Source organism: Rhamphochromis longiceps, linkage group LG23 (assembly GCF_057381845.1).
Source record: "Rhamphochromis longiceps isolate RC_006_pf linkage group LG23, R_longiceps_female_GT1.1, whole genome shotgun sequence".
Lineage (NCBI taxonomy): Eukaryota > Metazoa > Chordata > Actinopteri > Cichliformes > Cichlidae > Rhamphochromis > Rhamphochromis longiceps.
Genome location: NC_140578.1, coordinates 22,432,941 through 22,456,147, shown reverse-complemented (window position 1 = coordinate 22,456,147; position 23,207 = coordinate 22,432,941). Strand labels below are relative to the sequence as shown.

Below are 23,207 nucleotides of genomic sequence, written 5' to 3'. Positions count from 1 at the left end.
AGGATGAGATAGATGCAAAAGAAAAAAAAGAATAGCGGGCCATGGAGGAAGGGGTGGGGTGTATAATCCCGATGACTGAGCCGTGTTGCACTCGCTGGGGAGGGGAACTCTGTCTCTCTTTAACTGGATTTGGGTGAGCTGCTGTTTATCGGCGTATGAGTCGCCAAGTGCTCCCTCTCAGCTGTCAAAACCATCCTAATCTAATCTGGAGACATTTCAGCCATTTGCTTTCAACACAGCACAGTACATATGGTCATGCTTGTACGCTCGTGTCAATGGGAATGAACCACAACATGTATATGTATGAGGTGGCTTTTTTTTTTTCCAGATAGTGGGGGTCGGAGACAACAGTGGTTTTACAGCGGGGTTAGAGCAGCTTGCGACAGGATTTGGGGAGTCTGCGCTCCGGATGTGGGGACCCCATTGTGTGCGGCAGCCTGGCTAATCTTCATTACCGCACACAATGACGGGGCAAGAGAATGGGGCCTTGGCTGGAAAAAGGCACGGAGAAACAAAAGAGCGGCGAGCAGCGAAAGACAGGGGAGGAGGGCCGAAAATAACAGAGGGCTAGAGGAGGGAGATAAAGAGAACAGTGAAGCGGAAAAACTCTGTTTCCTCCTCATACAGTAGCAGTCAGCGAGGGCCCGCTCGGTACCCCAATCACGTCCACACACCGTGAAGTGCAACTGTGGCGCCGTGCCCGCACTGATAAGAGCCCAAAACGGTTTGTTTTTACGCGCTGAATAAGAAGCCACAGATTCTGTTTACCCTGCTTTTGCATTGCAAGTGTTGTGTAACTGTGCGCCTGTCGGAGCCACAGTTTAAGCCTTTGTCACTCATTACAACACCAAATCTGAGGGTTAGCTAAGAAGCAAAAAAAGGAGGAGGAAGAGGGGGTGGCAAGAAAACAAGCAAAAGCAGGTCAGTGGCACAGCCTTGCAAGGCCAAGGTGGATTTAGTTCGGGGGGGGGAAGTTGCGAGTGTGCGCAAAGTTACGCAAGGGTGTGCGCATTTTTGGAGCCGCACAACAGGAGGTGGGGGCCGCTGTCGTTCTGTCTTTATTCCGGCTGTAGCTGCTTTCAAAACAAACCTGAGCGACAAAGATTAGCGCAAGCTGCTTAAAATATTGAAAGACGTCTTCTCGCCACCACCGCCACTTTGGGCTCCCCTCCAAGCGATAGTGTAGCGAGGGAGTGAGAGTCAGTGAGTGAAAGTGTGTGTGCGTGTGTGTGTTTAGGTTGTATGAGGATGGGCGGGGGCAGCGCGGCAGGCTGAACCCATTCACCCCTCGGTGCAGAGCGGCTGGCTTTTCAGCAGGAGTGTGAGGACTTTTCACCCCAATTTCATCATGACAATGCACAGCTGTGTGGCGGAGAAGAGGGGACTTGGGTTAGACACACTGAGAAAGGTGTTGGGAACTCATTGACTTTGGCCTTTAGGGTCTATGTTAGCCTGGTGAGTTGTACAGGTGGACAGATCGAGCCAAATATCAGTAGTATCGATGCTAATGCTGGTATCGGTATTGGACAGATACTAGTGCGATGGCATCGATATTTTGTTTTCATTATCTAAGTTCAGTATGCAGCTCACTGAATTATGTTAAATAAATAATGGTTTTTTGGAAGTGGAAAACATATACCTCTGAATATCTGAACCTTTTTGAGCCGACTGTCACAATGGTTTTAATTATAGCACATTTGCAGCATATTTAAACAGAAGCTGACCCAAAGTGCTTTAGAGCGCATTTACAACCCAGGTGTTCAAAAAACCCCAAATACATGAAAAGCATGAAAATACATGAAAATGTTTTTTTTTGTGTGTGTTTGCTAATTGTTGTGAAAGGTAAAAATTACAGTGATTTAGTGATCATTAAAATGTGTTCAGAATTTTCAAATTGATTATGATTCATCTGCCTTTATAGGTTAAAAGCATCAGTATTGATATCGGTCCTGTATATACTTGGTAAATACGCCCCCTCCTCCCATCTAAGAAGAGCTTTCAGCACAAAAAAGCAGGTGATTACAGGGCAAAAGGGTGAAATCTGGATTAAAAGACGTGTTAAGATTTCGGGGTTAAAGTTTAAAGGCTGGCAAATTAATGTATTTTAAATTAACGGGAGGTCATGACAGTTACAGTGAAATGTTTCTAAGACAGGAACAAGTCCGCGCGTTTACACGCACCACCTGCTCCACTGAATATTCAGGGGAAAAAACAGCCACTTTTCTCCCACGTATAAACACACGCACACACACATAAACCCAATAAACCCTGCCTGTCTCTGTCTCTTTCTTGCTTATACACACACACACACACACACACACACACACACACACACACACACAGCAATGAAAATTATTGATGTGCTCTCTTATAAAACAGTGGCTGCTCCCTGAAGTATTCCAGGCAACATCACAGGCTGAAAATAGCTGCCGACCCAAATAACTTTCCCCGCTGGAACGGAGAAGGAGCCAGACCACAGCCACTGGCGACTGGCTTTACTAATTGGCATCATTTTACAATGAAATAATATCTGGGGCAATAGACTGAATAACACATAGTGGTAAACTGGTGAGCGGGAGCGTATGCCGTGTAGCCACATGAGCTTGGAGGATGGGGGAGCGATGTAAGGGAGGGTCAGGCGGAGGGTGGGGATGCCTTCATTCTTGTTAGCATAAGTTATCAAACTGTTTTCCTCTGAAAATAAGCACAGGGGGGGAATTGGGTAGTGAAACATTTATGTGACACCATCAGTTTAGTTAAAAGATGAGGGAAAACACATCTATGGTGTTTTGCTAAGATTTGACACAGATCCCCACAGAGATAGTTTGTTTTCATTGATATAGCATTGAATAATGGATTCTCTCTTTTTTGAGAAAATGTGAGTAAAAAAGGCTACAGAAGCCACATCCGCACACATTTAAGCAAGTACACTTGGGTCTGTGCTTCAGTTTTAGGTTTGAAGGAAAAAATGAATAAATACGAATATCTGCTGTGATATAACAATGCGAAAACATGATGATGGCCATGATAACTGGTGCTACAGAAGCCAGGTGTAGATAAATTCTGTATCTGGATGTTGACGCTAGTGTGGATAAAACTTAAGGCTACTGCTGCTAGTATTGCTAAGGTTAGCCAAAATCTGACGTTGGGTGTTTGCCATATTAGTCAGAGTGCTGCACATTTCAACAACTATTTGTCGGCTAAGTTTCAGCGTTTTCTGAAGGTTGCCTTTTAGACTAGTCTAATGTTTTTTCTTCTCTGATTTAAGTGACTATAAATTAGTTGGCAGTAACATCCCATCAGGTCCAGAAGCCTAAGAGCTTTGACAAAATAGCAGTAGTTGATTGAAGGCTGACTTCCTAAAAAGGGTGTTTGAGTTGTAGTTAACCTAATGCAATGTTTTAAATGATTCTTACTCTTTCTGATTTTTTGACGGTGGTTTGTTGTTCCCACCTACTTGAAATTACAACCTGTTCCCTTAACTTGATATTTTTATTTAAGTAAATTTGTGCAACTTAAGTTTCCCTTTTTTGTGTTGTAAATTTGTTGGATTGATCTAAGTTCATCACGTGTTACCAGTTGACTTAATACAATTATGTTGTTCCAACAATTCTTTTTTTCAGTGGGTGAGGATATTTTAGTATTAATAGTTCTTCTAGTTTACAATGAAAATCATTTTATCATCAATTTCCCTCAAAAGTTGAAAGAAAATCTCTATTTCTTGCACCAAACTGCCACATTCTTTCCTTTTTTACAGCATGACCCTCACTTTACTTTTAAATGTGGGAACAAATTCTCTGTGCGGTGATTTTATTGTACAAGAGCTCCAAGGTGGACTGTGCTGTATCCATTTTTGTCCACCTTGTCCACCTCAGACTATCAGTACAAGTCCAGGTCACGCCACCTACAGAAATACTCTGATGATTCTGCAGTGGGTGAATGTATCAGTGATGGGCAGGAGGAGGAGGAGTACGGTGCACTGGCGGATGATTTTATGTTTTGGTCTGGGAGGAATCACCGGCTTATAAATGTGAATAAGACCAAAGAGATGGTGATTGAAGTCAGAAGGAAGAGGATGGCTAGATGGCCTGTGTCTATTCTGGGACACTCTTTAAGCTGTGTTGGAGAGGAGGTCACTGAACAAACTGTTATCCACCTGCTAGACGGGCAGCAGATCACCTTCTCTAAAAGACTCGGTGCAACGAAAACAGAAATGGGAAATCTTTTGTACCGCATGTTATCACCATCTGTAATACAATATATCTTATAATAATGCATCAAAGAGCTATGCCTTATTTTAACGACTGCGATTCAAGCCAAATGACTAGACAGGGAGATTTTATACCCACATGCTATTCCAAAAAATCTGCATTTTCGGAAAAAAAGACAACGGTTCTGGTATTCGGATGACCCATGCTCATTTTGCTCAAGGCCCTGCACTTATGTCGACCACAAGACAGACACCACCCAAACTCCCAGTTTAGGCCACAATATCAAAATCCCCCACCACTGCACGAACACATCCTGTAAACTGCTCTCACACACACACACACACACACACACACACACACACACACACACACACTTACTTCTAGGGAACAAGCGAGGGAGGAAGGCATAAATACAGATGTCTTTTGGCAGCCTAAATCTTAATTAGCACCAGGAGATTCATCTAATCAAAGGGTTGCCAGCCCATCATTAAGGCTAAAACACACAGTGCTCTCCACATACGAGAACAGAACAATGGGAAACAGAGGTATGCCGTCATGCTGATGAATGGCTCTTCCCACAGGTCTCATTAAATCACAGAAGGGCACTTCCCAGGCCGCTCGAAGAGTTAAGAAGGGTGCGCAATCTTCTCACCCCCTCTGTCTGTCAACGCTTATAACATCCTTTTTCCCCCCAAGTAAGCGTGTTAAAACATTATTTTTCATAGTGGAAAAACTGCGCTTTCAGGCTCTGACATACGGACTAATCCCAATTCAAGCTGAATCCGTCTGGTTTCGAGGAAACAAGTCATATCTTTTTCAGACAACTCAACCCTGCAGGGGCTTGGAATGACTGAAACTACATGACATACCCAGTTGGCTTGAGATATCTGTGTCTTTAGGGTAATTTGGGACCCAGTTTAATCTTCCAGAGAATTTAGCGTCAGCTGCTGACAATGGAAAACATGCTTTATCTATTTCCGAGCATCCAGCTGAGTCCTCACCCCTGGCTGCGAGCTGCCAAAACAGGTATGATGCTCTCTAAATTTTAAGTGAATGATGTGAAACAGCTTTGAGGAGGAGGATGACAGAGAAACTAATACATCGGGGTAGGCAGATTGAAACCGAATCTCATAAACGAGATGAAGGAGATAAGAAAGATAAAAGAAGGATGGGTGAAAAGGGAACAGGATGACACAAAAATACAAAAGGAGATAAAGGAAACAGAGACTGCTGCAAGAACAAATAGATCAATCATTAGAGAGATAAAGTGAGGGAGCGATATAATGACAGATGAAAATGCCCTGTCACTCTGGCCAACCGGCCGGACAGCTTCGGAGTACCAGGCCACTGCACTGGGGGAACAAGTGCAGACCGGCTTTGCATGTCAGCCAACATGCAAAGCACAGTCGGGATTGCATACAAATCTGCAAAGACCCACAAACTCCTAGGAGCTTATGTCATGCACCTGAAAGTCGAACACACCAATAACTGGCATTGTTATGTCTTTACTGGACACACCGAGTCCGACCTCAATCTGAGATAACATCCTTTTGTAATTGTGACAAAGTGGCTAGGACAGAATTCATTTGCCATTTGTCACTTGCGTATATTGTTATTCTGTGTTCTGTTATTTTACAGTCAGCCATAATGCTTTAATTTAGACAGTGCTGGTGTAACTTCTCTTAACACACAATATCCCGGGTTTTGTTTGTGGTAGCAGTAGTTACATTCTTTACATCCATGCATGTGTTTTAAAGCAAACACTACTAACCACCAGATCATCTGAATTTTCTTCTGTTTACAGGCACATGTCTAGTAAATTATGTTTCTTTATGTTGCTTTGGTTATACTTACCATGGTGTCCATGTTGTGCATTCAGGTCCTGTATGTGAGACGGGTGTATGGGAAGGGCCGCCCACTACTTCCTGTTTATATAGGGTCATGAGGTCAATGATTGGATCACTGGGTGTAACCAAATGGAGGGTTTTCATTTTGTATAGTATTGTTTGTTTTCTTTAAAGTAGCCTTTTGAGTTATATTGTATGCAGTGTTTTACTTTACAAACCATTTAGTTGAGTAAATGAGTTTGTCAGTTTCATGCATGACTTTATTCCTGTTCTTTGTTTAGAATTGTATTATTTGGTTTGACCTATTTTGTTCAATGGTAGGGGCTAACGAGGTCAGGTGTGGGCAAAGTCTTGTATAAAGCCAGTGGGATTTTTGCATGCCTGATTGATTGTTTTATGGTAAAAGGGAGATGCTAGCAATAAAGTATGCTTAAAAAGAACTTCAATTGTCTGCTAATGCTATTTACTTATCACCTTCCTTGCTGCTTAAGTTATGCTACATCACAAATGGTGGCAGCAGTGGCTCCAGGCCAATAGGTTATAGCAATGCAGAAATCAGCCAAGTCAAGGAAACCTCAAGGGCCAACAGATTTTCCCCCAGAGGAGGCCCAAGATGATGGCAACCTGCCAGAAGCTACGGGTGAGCACAGCACGGAAGCACAAAGTCTCTCAGAGCTCTCAACTTTATTAAAAGGCCTGATGCAACAGCAGGCTGACCGTGAGGCAAAATGGGAGCAGGACAGACAACGCCAGGATGAACGGTGGCATAGAATGCAACACCAGTTCAGCCAACTGCAGCAGGAGGTCCAGTCGGAGCGCCGGGAGCATCAGATGCTGTGGGAAGGTGCAGTAGCTGATTCCGGAGTGCCTCTGAGTTCCTCAGTGCGGCAAAAGGTGCAGCAACCTGTTCAACAGCGAGGAAACCCCCCTGAATCTTCCGCAGCACCACATTCATCCAATCTGGGCAGAGTAAGCGGTTGGAAAGGCCCGAAGATGCAGCCCTATGGTGAGGATGAAGATATTGAACATTATTTAACCACTTTTGAGAGGATTGCAACAGGATGTCAGTGGCCACAAGAAGAATGGGCACTGCATCTGGCTCCACTTCTTAGTGGTAAAGCACGTGCGGCATATGTTGCTATGGACACTGAAGAAACAATGGACTATGATAAGGTAAAAACCGCCGTTCTTGAAAAATTTGAAATAAGTGCTGAGACTTACCGAACCAGATTTCGCAACATGACGGTGAAGGACGATGAGACACCCAAAGAGCTGCGAACCCGCCTTAAAGACCTATATGAAAAATGGATGCTTCCAAAGGAGAAGACAAAGGACCAAATAGGAGATGTCATAGTGATGGAACAGTTTCTCAGAGTTCTTAACCCAGAGCTGAGGACCTGGGTGAAAGAGCGCAACCCCACCACTTCAAAAGAAGCTGCAGAGATGGCAGAGGCTTTTCTTGCAGCCCGACGCCCACAAAAAGGGTACATGGTAGGAAAACCCAGTTCAGCCAATGTTTTTGTGGGTAGGTCAGGGGGTGGGAATGGGTACAAAGCTAAAAGCCCTAAACAAAGTTCCCCAATCACTAGCAGTAGCCGCGCTAGAGAAGTAAAGCAGAGAGGCCCGTTGGTGTGTCATGCCTGTGGTCAAGCAGGTCACTTTAAGGCAGATTGCCCAGGTCAGCAAGTCAGTAAGACTTACATGTGTCTTTCACCACAGTGTTTTGACTTGCTAGAGGAAGAAACAGAGTCTCTAGTACCCTCCAGTGATCAGGAGCACACCATCTGTGTTTTCATTGAGGGAAAACCGTGTGTTGCCCTCTTGGATTCAGGCAGTAGCCGCACACTTGTCAGGCAAGATTGCCTCCCTAGCGACACCACATTTTGTGGTAAAGTTAAAGTCTGGTGTGTTCATGGTGATAATGTTGATTATCCTATTGCCAATGTTTGCCTTCAAGTTAATGAAAAGGAGTACGTACTTACAGTTGGAGTAATGGATAAACTTCCCTACCAGATTGTGTTGGGCCGGGACATGCCAATTCTTGGGGAGTTATTAGCAAAGACAGAGAAGGACAGAGAAGAGAAGAATCTGCATGTTGCATGTGAAGGTCTGCTAGTAGTCACTAGGTCTGGTAATAAAGCTTCTCAGTCAGAGCCAGGTTTGAGTGAGTTGCCCTATGCAGACAGTGAAATTCCAGATATTGACAGACCAAGTAGGCCGCATATAAAGAAAAGTAAAATGCAGAGAAGACAGGAAAAAGTGAGGGGGACAGAAATTGCTGAGTCACTTCCTGAACCAGAGATCGATGAGCTCCTGGTTGTCCCGAGCAATATTGTCCAACTCCAAAGGGAGGACCCCTCTTTAGCACCTCTGTTTGCTAAGCGCACCCAAGAATCAGCACAGATTACAGACAGAGTACGGGAAGTACTCATTGTTAAGAATGAACGACTATATCGTCGTAGCAAAGTTGGTGACCAGTTGGTTGTTCCCAAAAGCTTAAGGCCTGTAGTCTTGCAGTTGGCTCATTCAGTTCCTTGGGCAGGCCACTTAGGACATCTTAAAACCTTTTCCAGAATGGTAACTCGTTTTTTTTGGCCACAGCAATTTTCAGACACTGCCCAGTTTTGCAAATCATGTCCACAGTGTCAGTTGACAGCCCCAAGTAGGAAAGGAGACAGAGCCCCACTCATTCCTATGCCTGTAATAGACGTCCCCTTTTCTCGTGTTGCCATGGATATTGTCGGCCCATTGGAGAGAAGTGGTTCAGGGCATAGGTACATTCTAGTGATTTGTGACTATGCAACAAGGTATCCTGAAGCTTTCCCATTGAGAAGGGTCAAAGCCCGCCAAATAGCTAATTGTCTGATACAGATGTTTTCAAGGGTGGGTATTCCCAAAGAAATCTTGACAGACCAAGGCTCAAACTTCACTTCCAACCTGTTGAAAGAAGTCTACAAACTTCTGGGAATTACCGGAATCAAAACGAGCCCTTATCATCCACAAACTGATGGACTTGTTGAGAGGTTTAATAAAACCCTGAAATCAATGCTGAGGAGGTTCGTAAGAGAATCGGGAAAAGACTGGGACCAATGGCTTCCATTTTTGCTTTTCGCCTATAGAGAGGTACCACAAGCATCAACTGGATTTTCTCCGTTTCAGCTCTTGTACGGCCATAATGTCAGAGGTCCACTGGATGTACTTTGGGAAGCTTGGGAGGAAGCTAGCCCTGAAAAACAGTACTCTTCCCTCTCTTATGTGTTGAAAATGAGGGACAAGCTTGAACAGTTTCAGGAACTGGCTCATTGTCACCTAGTAAGTGCCCAGCAACGTCAAAAACAGAACTATGATAAGACAGCTCGCAGGAGGACCTTTAAAGAAGGACAAAAAGTGTTGCTCCTTTTGCCAACCACTGAAAGCAGTCTCTTAGCCAAATGGCAGGGGCCATTTGTGATAAACAGGAAAGCAGGTCCTGTCACTTATGAGCTCAAAATGCCGAATCGTCGGAAAAAGCAACAGGTGTTTCATGTCAACATGTTGAGGGAGTGGATTGAGAAGCCAGAGCAATCACTTCAGTTGTGGGCTCGTGTTGTACTGCAGGAAGAAGAGCCTCAAGAGCAATTCTTTCCCACCAGTACTGAAGAAAAGCTATTTCCAGATTTGAGCCATCTATCACCAGAACAGCAGGAGGAGCTCGCGGCCATAATGCCACAGGAGCTTTTCAGCACAAAGCCAGGCTACACCCATCTTATTCAGCATGACATACACCTGCGTTGTTCGAATCAACCACCCATCAGGGATACCACCTCCAGAGTTCCAGCAAAGCTAATGCCAGCATTGAAACAGGAGGTGGAAGAAATGCTTGCAACAGGGATTATAGAGCCATCTAGAGGTGAGTGGTGTAGCCCTGTGGTACTCGTCCCCAAGAAAAATGATGCAAGACAGAGATTTTGTGTTGACTTCTCAAAACTTAATGCTGTCTCTGCTTTTGATGCATATCCTATGCCAAGAGTGGATGAATTGATTGAGCGCTTGGGTAATGCCAAGTACCTCACAACACTCGACCTTTGTAAAGGTTATTGGCAAGTCCCCCTAACAGAGTCCTCAAGGGATTTAACTACATTCAGGGTTCCCAGCGGACTTTATCGTTTCAGAACTATGCCTTTCGGACTACATGGAGCTCCAGCCACGTTCCAGAGGCTGGTGGACTTGATTCTGAAAGGAGCTGATGGCTATGCAGCAGCGTATATTGACGACATTGTGGTGTTCAGCGAGACATGGGAGGACCATGTGAAACATCTGGCTGATGTCCTGCAACGCATCAGAACAGCTGGACTAGTCATCAACCCTGGGAAATGCCACATTGCACAGACCGAGGTGGAGTACCTGGGATACGTCATTGGGGGTGGGGTCATCCGCCCTCAGGTGAGTAAGGTCGAGAACCTTGCCTCTTGTCCTCCTCCGACTACAAAGAAAAAGTTGAGATCCTTCCTGGGTTTAGCTGGCTGGTATCGTCGTTTCATCCCTAATTTCTCTACCAGATCAGCTATTCTTAGTGATTTAACTCGTAAATCATGCCCCAACAAAATTAAATGGACTCCAGAGTGTGAGGCTGCATTCATGGATTTGAAAAACTGTTTGTGTAATGAGCCTGTGTTGCAGTGTCCAGACTTTACGTGCCCGTTTATTGTACAGACTGATGCTTCAGGAGTTGGGCTGGGAGCTGTGTTGCTGCAAGGTGATGGAGAGGACCAAAGACCTGTGCAGTACATAAGCCGTAAGCTCTTCCCCAGAGAAATGAAGTATTCCACAATTGAAAAAGAAGCTTTGGCAATAAAATGGGCTTTGGACACTCTGAGATACTATCTACTGGGAGGTGAATTTGTGCTTGAAACCGATCATCGAGCTTTACAGTGGATGAGCAGAATGAGAGACACCAACGCAAGGATCACGAGGTGGTATCTTTCATTGCAGCCATATTGTTTTAAGATTTGATATAGGGCAGGGAAAAAGAATGTTGTGGCAGACTTTCTTTCCCGTTCCTATGAAGAGTAACGGACTTAAGGGGGGGGGGAATGTGACAAAGTGGCTAGGACAGAATTCATTTGCCATTTGTCACTTGCGTATATTGTTATTCTGTGTTCTGTTATTTTACAGTCAGCCATAATGCTTTAATTTAGACAGTGCTGGTGTAACTTCTCTTAACACACAATATCCCGGGTTTTGTTTGTGGTAGCAGTAGTTACATTCTTTACATCCATGCATGTGTTTTAAAGCAAACACTACTAACCATCAGATCATCTGAATTTTCTTCTGTTTACAGGCACATGTCTAGTAAATTATGTTTCTTTATGTTGCTTTGGTTATACTTACCATGGTGTCCATGTTGTGCATTCAGGTCCTGTATGTGAGACGGGTGTATGGGAAGGGCCGCCCACTACTTCCTGTTTATATAGGGTCATGAGGTCAATGATTGGATCACTGGGTGTAACCAAATGGAGGGTTTTCATTTTGTATAGTATTGTTTGTTTTCTTTAAAGTAGCCTTTTGAGTTATATTGTATGCAGTGTTTTACTTTACAAACCATTTAGTTGAGTAAATGAGTTTGTCAGTTTCATGCATGACTTTATTCCTGTTCTTTGTTTAGAATTGTATTATTTGGTTTGACCTATTTTGTTCAATGGTAGGGGCTAACGAGGTCAGGTGTGGGCAAAGTCTTGTATAAAGCCAGTGGGATTTTTGCATGCCTGATTGATTGTTTTATGGTAAAAGGGAGATGCTAGCAATAAAGTATGCTTAAAAAGAACTTCAATTGTCTGCTAATGCTATTTACTTATCACCTTCCTTGCTGCTTAAGTTATGCTACATCACAGTAATACTTTTACAGCACGTCGTCGACAAGGTCTGCCGTTGTTCTTCACTGCTGACTGTCCTGCTTTATAGGCCATCCAGCCGGTTTCAGAGAGTGTCACGTCCTTGCCGCTGTCACCACAGAGAGCTTAGAGCCGTGATTGATGACTTCAGATGACATCAACAAGCAGCGGTGTTTACTCTGGGCAAATTGCCCTTGTCTCCCCCACCCCCCTTTCCATCTCTTTTTGCCCCTTTCTCTTTTGCAATCTTTGAAGCGAGATGGTCCACATGTCTGGATTTCTGGTTTCTGGATGGCTAGAAGTCTCTCGGGGTGGGATTAGCCTCACAGACTGACAGCTAAACAAACAAATAGTCCAAAACTGGTCTTCCTGCTTGCTGAGGCTGCCTAGCAACAGGTAGGCTGGAGGAGGGGGATGCAACGCTTCAAACGCTACAGCCGATTATGGCTCCAAAATGCCTGGACATTGTGTGGATGTGTGGGCTTTATTAAAGCCAAGGGATTTCTGAATATGTGAGCATCCAGGAAGACTAAACACTCGGTTTAGTAACACTTGGTTTTCTTAGTTACTTTCTGTTGTTACTCACAGTTTTTTTTAAAACTGTCAAGGTCTTTTAGATTGCATTCTACTATTTGAATAAAATAAAACAAACAAGGTGGGATTTAACTCCAGCTGGGTGTAGCGAGAAAGAAATGTTTAATGTGCCAGCAGCTACCTGGCAACAGTGTAGGATTACCTTAATATTTACTTGTGACTGCAACTGGAAATCTGTGACTAAATTCATCAGTGTGATATAAAATACCACTGGAGATCCGATTGGAAAGGTAGGAGTGAAATCAGAGTACACATTCTCATTGAAAAATACAACAAGAAACGTGTGCAAACACACCTGGAAACACAGTATATAAGGCAAAAACAGAAGAAAGAAGAAGAAAGTGTACTTTATTGGTCCCCGTGGGGAAAATCCCTCTCTGCATTTAACCCATTCACTCAGTGAAGCAGTGGGCAGCCACTGGGCGCCCGGGGAGCAGTGTGTAGGGACGGTACCTTGCTCAGGGGTACCTCAGGGTAGCTGTTCAGGGGAATCGAACCCCCGACCTTCCGATCATGGGGCCACCACTCTACCTACTGAGCTATCCCTGCCCTAGCAGGGTTTGTACAGTACTAAACATCTTAAAAATGAATATTTGGTGTGAACTCTCTTAGGCAGCTTTCTTGTCATTTCTTTAAGCAGTCTTCAGGAATAGTTCTCCAGGCTTCTTAAAGAACATTCAAAGCTCTTCTTTGGATGTTTCTGCCTTTTGTTCTGTTCTCTGGCAACATGATCCCACACTGCTTCAATGATGTTACGCATTTTCATTTGAAAATGCAGTTTTCTCTCCGTTTTGGCCTCGCGTCCACACTGAGACGGCGTTTTCACTCAAGGAAAACGCAGTGTTTTGAAAACGCTCTCGAAAACGCATACTTTTGAAAACGGTTCTTTCACATCGCAGTGTGGACAGCGAAAACTGAGACTTTTTGAAAACGATGACACATTTAAGTCATGTGACTAATTAAACAAAGATAGCAGAGGGCATTATACAGCAGTTGTTTTGTTTGCTCTCAATTTTGATAGCCGCATTAAAGATTAATATCAGTCTGTACATGCTTCAGATAGCTTTTCTTCAAATCTTTAATTCTCACTCGCTTTTGCAACTTTGTACTTTTGTACTTTTGTGTTACTCGCAGCAACAACTCCACCTCATTGTTAGTCCATTTAAAAAACTCGGTGCTTTTCCTCAACAGTTTGCTGCAACTTTTCAAAGAGCCAGAAAGTAAATAAACTGTAGACACAAATGAGGCAGGTTCGAATCGCCTTGCGTTTCACGCATGCGCAGTACTGGAACATAAGCGTTTCCGGCCGTTTCAATGTGGACGCACAACTCTGTGAAAATGACTGAAAAGGCTAGTGTGGACGCGGAGCCCTTTCAGATGAAAATGCCATTTTTAAATCTATCCAGGCTAGTGTGGACGTAGCCTAAGGGACACTGATCCATGACTGAGAATACTTTACTGTATTTTTCTGTCCAGGTATGATTTTACTGCATTGACAGTGTTTTGGGGATCATTGTCGGGCTAAAAAATGAAGCTGTGGCCAATCAGATGATTTCCAGATGGTTTTGCATGGTGGATCAAAAACCTGACTATACGTTTCAGTTTTTAATGACACATGCACACCATGCCGAGATATGACAAGGTTCAACTAACAGCTCTTTGAGAATCACCTGTTGGTGCAAAAATACAATTTTACCTGTCAAACTGTGTTACGTGTGGCATTTTTCATAGATTTAGCTAAAGAAATTGAAACAAATTGTGCTTTTATGACAGGCTGCTAGTGAAAAAGTGCCTAAAGACACAATTTAAATATGGTTTTCCCACAAAACTGGCTCATCCCTTGACTTAGGAGCCTTTCTTATGCTTGAATGAGTCATAGACACATGTTAAGAAAAAAAAATCTGAAAAAGGTACAAGGACTGGGATGAAAAGGAATGAAAAAGCAGTCAAAGCCCTTCAGAAAGCCTGGAGAACTATTGGTCAAAACCACTTTAAAAAAATTACAAAAAAGTCATTGGAAGCAAAATATAAAGAAATGAGGGGTAGTTCAAGACTTTTGCACAGTACTCACCTGTCATCTGTGCATTTTTTGCCTCACAGTTTTTTTTATAAAGTTAGTGAGTAAACTAAACAGGGAAAAAATATTAAATGGGTTAAACAGTAAACTATCCCTAACCCCCACTGGAACGTATCAGCTATTGACTGATGACTGTGAGTCGGGGGATAATGGCCAATCTTTTTCACTTTCCTACCAGCAGGTAGGACTTCCTCTGCCATGTGCCAATCATTGTTTGCAGATACAGGAAAATTTCAAAAAGTTACTTAAAAGCAAAATCTTCATCTTTCAGTGGCCAATTTTTTTTGTAAATGCCTTTTTCCTACTGATTCTGCATATTCATAAAAAAGCATGTGTTTATAGAGATTAACCTAACCTTAACCCTAAATGGCTCACCTGACCTTGTGGATTTTAAGGCCTTCAAGAAATGTTTCTGTAAAGCTGACTGCCTCCTGGCTTCAGGTCAGAACACTTTTAACTAACCAAACAACATCATAAGTCTGGCTGTGATTATTTTGCTAAATCCATGTTTTAGAGTTTTGCTATGCTTGTTATGAGAAGGCCAAGACTACATATCTTCCTGCCAGCATCCACCGATACATGCTTAATCTGCTCGCTCATGATCGGAGCTGCAAACATGGAGCTCACTGTCATCCTACCCTTTCACGGCAATAAACTTTATTGAAATAGCAGAAGGAAAACTATTTTTCGGCTTTATTCGTGACACGCTCCCTGTTAAAGGGCCTTTATTCAGCTTTGTGCCAAATTTTGATTGCGTAACTCCTGAGTTCAACTTTTTGTAGTGAGACTGACTTTAAATGAGGGTTAGAGCAGGGCAAATCAAACAAGGCGGCTGTGACTTCGTCAAAAGTGCCTTCTCAGAATTTGTCAAAGAGCAAAGAAGGGAGACAGCGAGAGAGAGACAGTCAGGAGATAAAGAGAGAGGGAGAGAGTTGGTGGTGATTCCAAAGCATAAAATGAGTGTCTGAGACTTCTCTTCCTTTCTCTTTCCTCCCTGCGGTTGCCAAGCCGGATGGCAGCAGCGAAGCATGTCGGATCACTGTAAGGTGCTGTAACGGCTTCCCGATTTCGCCTCAAATGATGTGAAAATCATTGCCAAGCCATGTGTGGTGGTGTGAGGCGAAAAAAATGACTAGCTTCTCTTCTCACTGTTAATCAAACCTGGGGTGGCAGAGCGTTTCGCAGACGGAAGCCATACATAAAGATGTGCTTGTTCACCGCTCTCCCTCCACCAACACCCCCAACCCCACCAACCCTCTGCCATTTTCTCCTACACCACCTACTCTGGCTTTTCTCTGACGCGCCAGTCACCGGAGAGTCAGACAAATGAATACTTCCTCTTTTTCATCAGCGCTTCCCACCTTTTCATCAACGCCCATAAAGCAGTAGCCGGCACCTATCACTGGCAATTGCCTCTCGGCTGCTTGAGTGATGAGACAGAGGTGGCAGAGTTCACTAAGTGCTCTTATGGCAGAATGGATGTTACTGGGTCAGAGGGTCGCTCGTACATCTCATTACACAGGATACACAGACGCACACAAACCTGTGCACCTGCCCGCGACTGTGTGTGCATACAAAGAAAATGCATCCTGACGTGAAATGATGAGCCTGTGGCCCCCGCGTGTAGCAGCAAACACTCAGGCCTGTGCAATACACACTAGGCTCTAACCTCTAGACACGAGTGCTGTGCAATACTGCAAATTTTGGTGTCAATCCTATACCAGGTAAATACAGGGTCTGTATTGCTGATACTGACACCAGCACCTTTTATAAAGCACTAGAGCAGTGAGACATTATTTTTACTTTCCACAACAATTAGTTAACACAAAAAAACACACTGTAAAACCTTTCTGCTTTTCATGTATTTTGAAACTGCTTTTAGTTTTTGGAGACCTGGGTTGTAAATGTGTCTGTCTCTTAAGCACTTTGGATCAGCTTCTATTGTTTAAGTGTGCTATAGGCTATAAATAAAATAGACGTGACAGTCAACACAGAAAGGTTCAAATGTTTTTCTTCTTCAAAAGAATGAAAATAGAAAAAAAAATAATTTTAAGGACAGAAACAAAATATCGATCCTATCACGCTGGTATCGATCTGATACCGATACCAGTGTTGCTATCGATACTAGCGATATTTGGATCTATGCGCTCACCTCTACTAGACATTAAGAAAAAGGTAAAAATAATGAATGACATGCATGTAAGCGCAATGCAGCTCCTCCAAAATGACTATCTCATCAGCTTTTGCTGTGTCTGCTAATTAGATGAACTTGTTGCTCTTTAACTACACACACACATTTATCAGAATGATAACCTTGTGGCTGAAAACATTTAAGAAGAGTCCAGCAAAGACGCTGCATTGTGTGCAACGGCGCACAAAGACTCCCTTTCATGCCTCGCTGCGTCACGGGCCAGCAGGCTATGTCAAACACATTCTACGTGACATCCATCTCCAAGATCTCCTGCTTGATCTCGGGTTAAAAAACAAAACACCGCAAGGAATCAATTCCGAACTCCAGCATCATGAGGTAGCACATGAATATGGAAGACGGCTAAACAGAGCCAGACGTCAGCTAAACTAAAACACAATTAATGTTTCTCTCCCTCCCTCCACCCTCGCCTTTTTGGAGAAGGCCCAAACTCGATTTCGGGGAATTCCGCATCTCATACTTAAGAGTTGATGTGACATTTTAATAAAGCAACACGCCGGGAACGAAAAAACACTCGCAGGAACTCTTCTGAGACAAATAAGATTAAGTCCCGGGTTTGTCCTTCCTCTGCCTTGCTGAACTGTGCCGGCTACAGGATTGATTTAATTTTAATTTGCATAAAATTACATCAGATCTCAGGCGGCGAAAGGTCACGGAGAACACGCGAGACCTGTTCCAGAGCTTCATTACTTGAGACAAAGGTCCAAAAAAGTGGTGGATGCAGGTACTCCACGAAAGCCCCACAGAGATCAAAAGATCCATACTGTGTCAAATCTATAAGCAGGAAGAAAATAAGGGGGGAAAGGGGGGGGGGGGGGGGGGTTGAGCGAAAGGGGAAAACCAGGGATGGAGGAAGACAGGAAGGTGGGCGGCGGGAGCGCAAGTTGGCTGCTCTCCCCAGCATGCCTGCTGTGTGTGAGAAAGCAGCTGTGGCCTACTGAGGATTACATAACATACTGGGACACACACACATATCCAGTCCTCACCGCTGTCTCTCTATAGGAGGATGGTGTTGGGGTGAGTGGGGGTATTTTCTCTATGTTTCTTTGGCCCTGACTCCAGCTTAAACGAGCCCAGTGTGGTGCGACTTTTCCCTCTGACTCAAAATGTGAAACGACTCCATCCATCAGCATCCCTACTTCTTCTGAGCATCAGGACATCCTGCTTCTCCACCCTTTTGATTGTCTTTCTATATGTGCGCCTCACTCCTGGGGTGGGGGGGTGGGGTTCAAACCCACCAGACTGTGAAATGCAAAATCTTGCAGTGGAGAGAATGTGCATGCTCTGCAACTTCCTCCACCTCTATCCTCCGCCCACCCCCCCACTCAGTCCCAGACGGAGTCGCCTTCGCTGCCAGTTGGATGTAAGTGGATGCATCTGAGCAAGCGGGCTCGCTTATGGAGGTTGCGGCTGCCATGAACAGCCTGTCCTCATATAGGAGCTCCATAATGCACCGTCAAGCAACGTGCAGACATTTTGCTTGTGCAGGCAGTCGCACTACATGTGTGTACTCTGTGTGTGTGTGCTGAACCTCTGAGGGATAATATATGTGTTGGAGGGTATAAAGTGTGTCCCGAGGTCAATGACCGAGAGCCATCAGTGGTGTCCTGTTACAATCCTGCCCATCAGGGTCAGGTGCGGTGGACTGGGACACGTCATCAGCGGAGACTGAAAAATCCATCATGTCGGCCTGAAATCTGATCCAGATGTTTTTTTTCTTCTTCTTTTTTTTTTTTACAGATGCTGGCAAACCGACAGCAAAAGCCAACCAAGGCTTTCTCTGACCAAAATGCCAGTTTACAAAGGAGCCTAAACAAGCATGGGAAAGAGAAGCCAAGACAGCGAGACAGCAGAATAACACGTGCGCTCTTTGCTTTGAGAGAAACTGGGTCCCACAAATAATAAGTGCGCTCTGACCGGCTCTGCTTGTTCCAAATCCAGCTCAGCCCCGCACTTTGTTCCAACTCTGAACAGCCAACTGTACGGGGATTTGGAAGCGAGACAGCGCGCAGTTCAGCTTGGCACTATTAGGTTCAATAATGGAACAAATAGCAGCCTCAAATGTACCATCTGCAGACCTCCAAAAACACTTTACTGCTTTTCTTCTCCCCATCCCCCTATAACCGGCTGAATCATGCCTCGCAGACACCAACAGGGGACACAGTCATCACTCTTGCCATCGCGTCTCAGGGACCCATTTAGGGGCCGACAACAACGGCCTCCTATCTCGCCATCAGGCCGCCGTAAAAGCATCGAATTCTAAATTGTGCCTGGAATACAGAGGGGACCGCTCAAACTGCAGGGCCTCGGCTGGAGACGGAGCTTTTAAGGCAAGCCACAGCTCATAATTCCTGTATTCAGGGGAGCTCAGTGGCATCTTCATGCTGCTACGATGAGCACAATGATCGATTTGCAAAGCTCAAATCCTTTTGCTCTCAAGGCTGCAGGGATCTTCTTATCTAAACTATAGATAGTTTTTCCAAAAGAAGAAGAAACCTTCTCCTCTGGTGATTTGTAATGGGGCTGGAGGCTTTGAATGCTTTGAGGAAAGCATGCATCTTGTAAAGCAACTGAGAGGCGACTGTAAAAACTGCATGCCTGAGAGTCGGGATAATGACAACACACTTGAGTTGGACTTGACAATGTTACTGCCCCCAAACTCTAAACTGTTACTATAGAAGGAAAATGTTCTTTTGTTTTGCGCCCATCTTTACATGTTTTACAGCTTATACACCAGAGACATCAAACATAAGGCCTGGAGGCCAGAGTCTGAAGGCACTGGATGGTTTGGGAAAATGTGAAGGAAGGCATTCATTTTGGACTTTTAACTATATTTCAATAGGATTTAAAGCTTTTCCTACTCATAAAGAGCTCTAAAATGGCCATTCACAATAACCAAAGTAATTAAATTATAGATTTCAGTAATTTTCATTCTGAGACTACACCCAACTCTTAACTGTTACAACAGAAATGAAACGTAACAGTTAGCTTCATTTGTGCACATCATTACATGATTTACAGATATCCAACTTATTTTACATTCCTGGCAACATACAGACCACTTTGATCCTATGTGGGCCGGACTGGTGAAACTCCAGTTTCAGAAACTGAGGTACACATTTAATCAGTGAGACATCTTAATATAAGAAAAAAGTGCAGGACTCTTTGGACTTAAATTGGAAGAGGTAATTTTTTTAAATTACAAAAATCTACAATTTCATTTCTTTGGTGTGTTGTGAATGGACATTTTGGCGGTCTTTATCGGTACATAAAGCTGTAAAACTTGTGAAAATACAGTTAAAAGTCCAAAAGTTATGTCCTCCCTCACATATTCCAAAGCCATCCACTGGGCTGGTTTGGAGTCTCTGCCAGGTGAATTTTGGCCCTGGCAGGTGTAAGGTGTAAGGCAGGTGGTGTTATGTTTAACACCACCTGCCTTACACCTTAGTAGGCCAACAAGCATTTCCATTTTGCTACAATTCTTCTAGAAGCAAAGTCTTAAAAGTCAGCAGCCATCTCTGGATTTGTGTTGCCTCCCAAAACCAAAGCGAGGATCTTTCACTTGTTAGACCAGACACAATGGAGCCACTTCCAGTCAAAAACACTAAACAAAAGAACATTTAAAAAGTAGAACCTCTCTCAGTTACATTTCTACATTAAGTTAACCTTACTTATGAGAAAGTAAAATATGCAAATCTTGTACAAAACAAGTAACATCAATTTAAGAGGAGGTGAGTCGTACTAGCTGTTTATTGTGAGTGTGCAACAGTTAGCTTTGTGGGGGTGTGGGGGTTCCTAAGCAACCCCCAGAGACTGCTCTGGGTTCAGTTTAAAAAGTTTAAAAAGTTTTAAGTATTTAGCGCTATCTTGTAGTAGTTTCATTCAATTCCATTTAGTTTAACTTATATTACGCCAAATCACAACAACAGTCGCCTCAAGGCATTATTTAGTATTTGTCTTTTTTTTTGTCTCTCTGTTTAATGCCTCTGGTTTGAAGTTAGCCAGCTAACTTTAACTTAACTACACTGCATGTGGGCAATTTGCAGGCAAGGCAACATCACCAAGGTCCCAGAGTTGTATTAGCCAGAAGAAAGGCAGGTCACGGTCAGTTTGATCTTTCCATTTAGCCCAGGCTGAGGGCAGATTCAGTCACAGAATTCATCTATGAAATTACGTTTACCATTTTTTTTAAAAATCCCAAAACTACAGCTAATCACACAAAATGATGCCAGACATCCTGGCAAAAAACGAGCCGATCTAAATCTAAAACAGTCAAAGACCAAACAGAGCCCATAAACAGCGATTCCAATAAAAGAGAGCTGACATTTCCCACCCTCACAGAGAAGAGCTTTGCCCACATATCCAGCTGTCTTCTCTCTTCCATTTGCATTAGGTATTGATTTTAAAATGCAGGCTGTGGGTGAGAAGCAAGAGAGAGCGAGAGAGAGAGAGAGGGGGAGAGGGAGAGAGAGAGATATTCACTCCATATGATGCCCCCCACATGCAATTTAAGAAAAAAATCCCCTGACAGGAGGATAGGCAGGGAGTTGGAGACTTGTTATGAAAAGATGCGTCGGTGGCTAACAGTAGGATGCCAATTAGGCTGCTTGGCCACAACCAGTCACGCACCGGTTTCTCCCTCTTTCTCTCTCCATCCCCTCCCTCCCTTTACTCGTGGAGCATAGAAGTGGGGAAAAACTCAAGCTCATATTTCATGAACAATACCGGCATCAGATTTCTGTGCTGTGATTTTTTTTCTCCCCCTCCTTGTCCGGTAATTCAAGTGCAGCATGGAAAGCATCCTCTCCAGCATCAGCATCATCAGCAGCAATGCAGGTGGGCTCTTATTTGGACACACAAATGTTAAAGAGGAAAGTAGGAGGCATGTTTGGGGGAAGATGTCCCTCCTCTGAGTGACAGGGGGACACCAAACCGAAGCAGTGAAGGGGGAAAATGTAAAAATGAATCATTTGTTCGTTAAAAAAAACTCCGATTTGAAGATTTTTTTTCTAACACACACACCCACACCATCATCACCACCACGCAATGAATAAATAAACCCAGCTCTGGTGCCATTTTTAAAACAGTTTTACAAACTAAAGAAGAAAGAAGAAGAAGAAGAGACGCGTAAGCGCAGATGGCGTGAAGTCTCTCCGCGCACCCCGGCGCCATGTGGCCGCGTGAAACCCAAAGCTTTACACAGCATCTCTCCGTAGACACCCGCTGAATTTGATGAAGCAAAAGGGGGATTTAAAAAATATGAACAAATAAAAAAATGTGGACATTACTGGTGACAGCTTCTTCCCTCACCTCCTTCTTCCCGTTAACACTTAAACTGCTGCTACAGAGCCAGACGCGTTGGGGGATCTATTATGGATAGGAGAGGGGAATTCTTTTCGTGCACGAGGGTTCAAACCTGAGTAATCTGAAGGTTGCAAATCTATTATTTACGTCTAATTCACTCCCTGTTCGAGTGCTCATCTTCACCTCCCCTTACATCATATTTGACAGCTTTATTACGCGCTGCTTTGCGTCCGCATTTTATCCACTTTGCTCATTTATCGGGAAAAACCTGCCAGATACACGAGTGCGTGTTTCTTCTTTTTCTTTGAAAGTTGTGCATCCCGAGCGCAAATTTGCGAGCTCGCGGCTGAAGCTGGCACAGCCGATGCTGAAAGCTGAAAGTTGACACGTACCTGCTGCCAGTTCTCCTCCAGCGAAGGCATGGCCGAGAAGTAGCCGGTGTCGTGCACGAGCTGAAGTTCCTGAAAGATACTGTGGTTCGCCAAGACATCCATGCTTTACGCTCTGGTGATGGGAAAACAAGAATGATCCACAGGGAAGGGGGTGGGAAGCAGAAGAAGAAGGAGAAGAAGAGGAAAAATCTATATATGTGTGTATGTGCCTCCTCTCTGGGCTCTGTCAGACCTCTAAATCCACTTCTTTCATATTAGTCCTTAAACAGGGACGTTAACGGCTGAGCGAGGCGGCTGGCTTCCCCGTACCTGCGCGCATTCTCGGGAGTCGGTGCGTAAAGAGGAGGCTGGAGGTGATGGAGGCTCCATGCGTATCCGTGTTGCCAAAATAGACACGCGATAGGGGAACCGAAGGAGGGGGTGGGGCTTGGTAAACGAAGGGGCGTGGTTCGGCTTGTCAGTCAAGCCCCTTTTAAGGCGAATGGGCGGTTCGGGAGGCGTTAGAGCGGCAGGGAGAGCGTGCAGAGGCGGGGTTGGAGGGGGGGTTTCGCCGGGCAGGATTGGCTCCCGTGTCCAGTCACTCACGCCAAATATGGGCTCGATAGGTGAGCTATTTATGGATGGGTATATTAGATTTGGATGAAGGTCTGAAAGACTAGTCTGAGAGGCGAAGCTGTGGTGTAAACATCATGTGCTAACAAAC

At 44.2% G+C, this 23,207-nt stretch overlaps 1 protein-coding gene across 2 annotated transcripts in view; it reads right to left on the bottom strand.

Annotated features, from left to right (window-relative positions):
* Positions 1-22,878, bottom strand: part of LOC146641946 (Krueppel-like factor 7) — a 59,270-nt gene extending 36,392 nt beyond the window's left edge. Inside the window, exons 1-2 of one of the 2 annotated variants that reach the window (XM_085398243.1) lie at positions 22,737-22,878; positions 22,505-22,616 (exon numbers count right to left, since the gene is read on the bottom strand). In XM_085398243.1, the coding sequence (XP_085254369.1) occupies positions 22,505-22,606 (102 nt within the window). In that variant the 5' untranslated portion in view covers positions 22,607-22,616; positions 22,737-22,878. Of the gene's footprint in view, positions 1-22,504 lie in introns of both variants that reach the window. The other variant, XM_085398242.1, reaches the window with a different exon arrangement.
* Between the last annotated feature and the right edge of the window lie 329 nt (positions 22,879-23,207).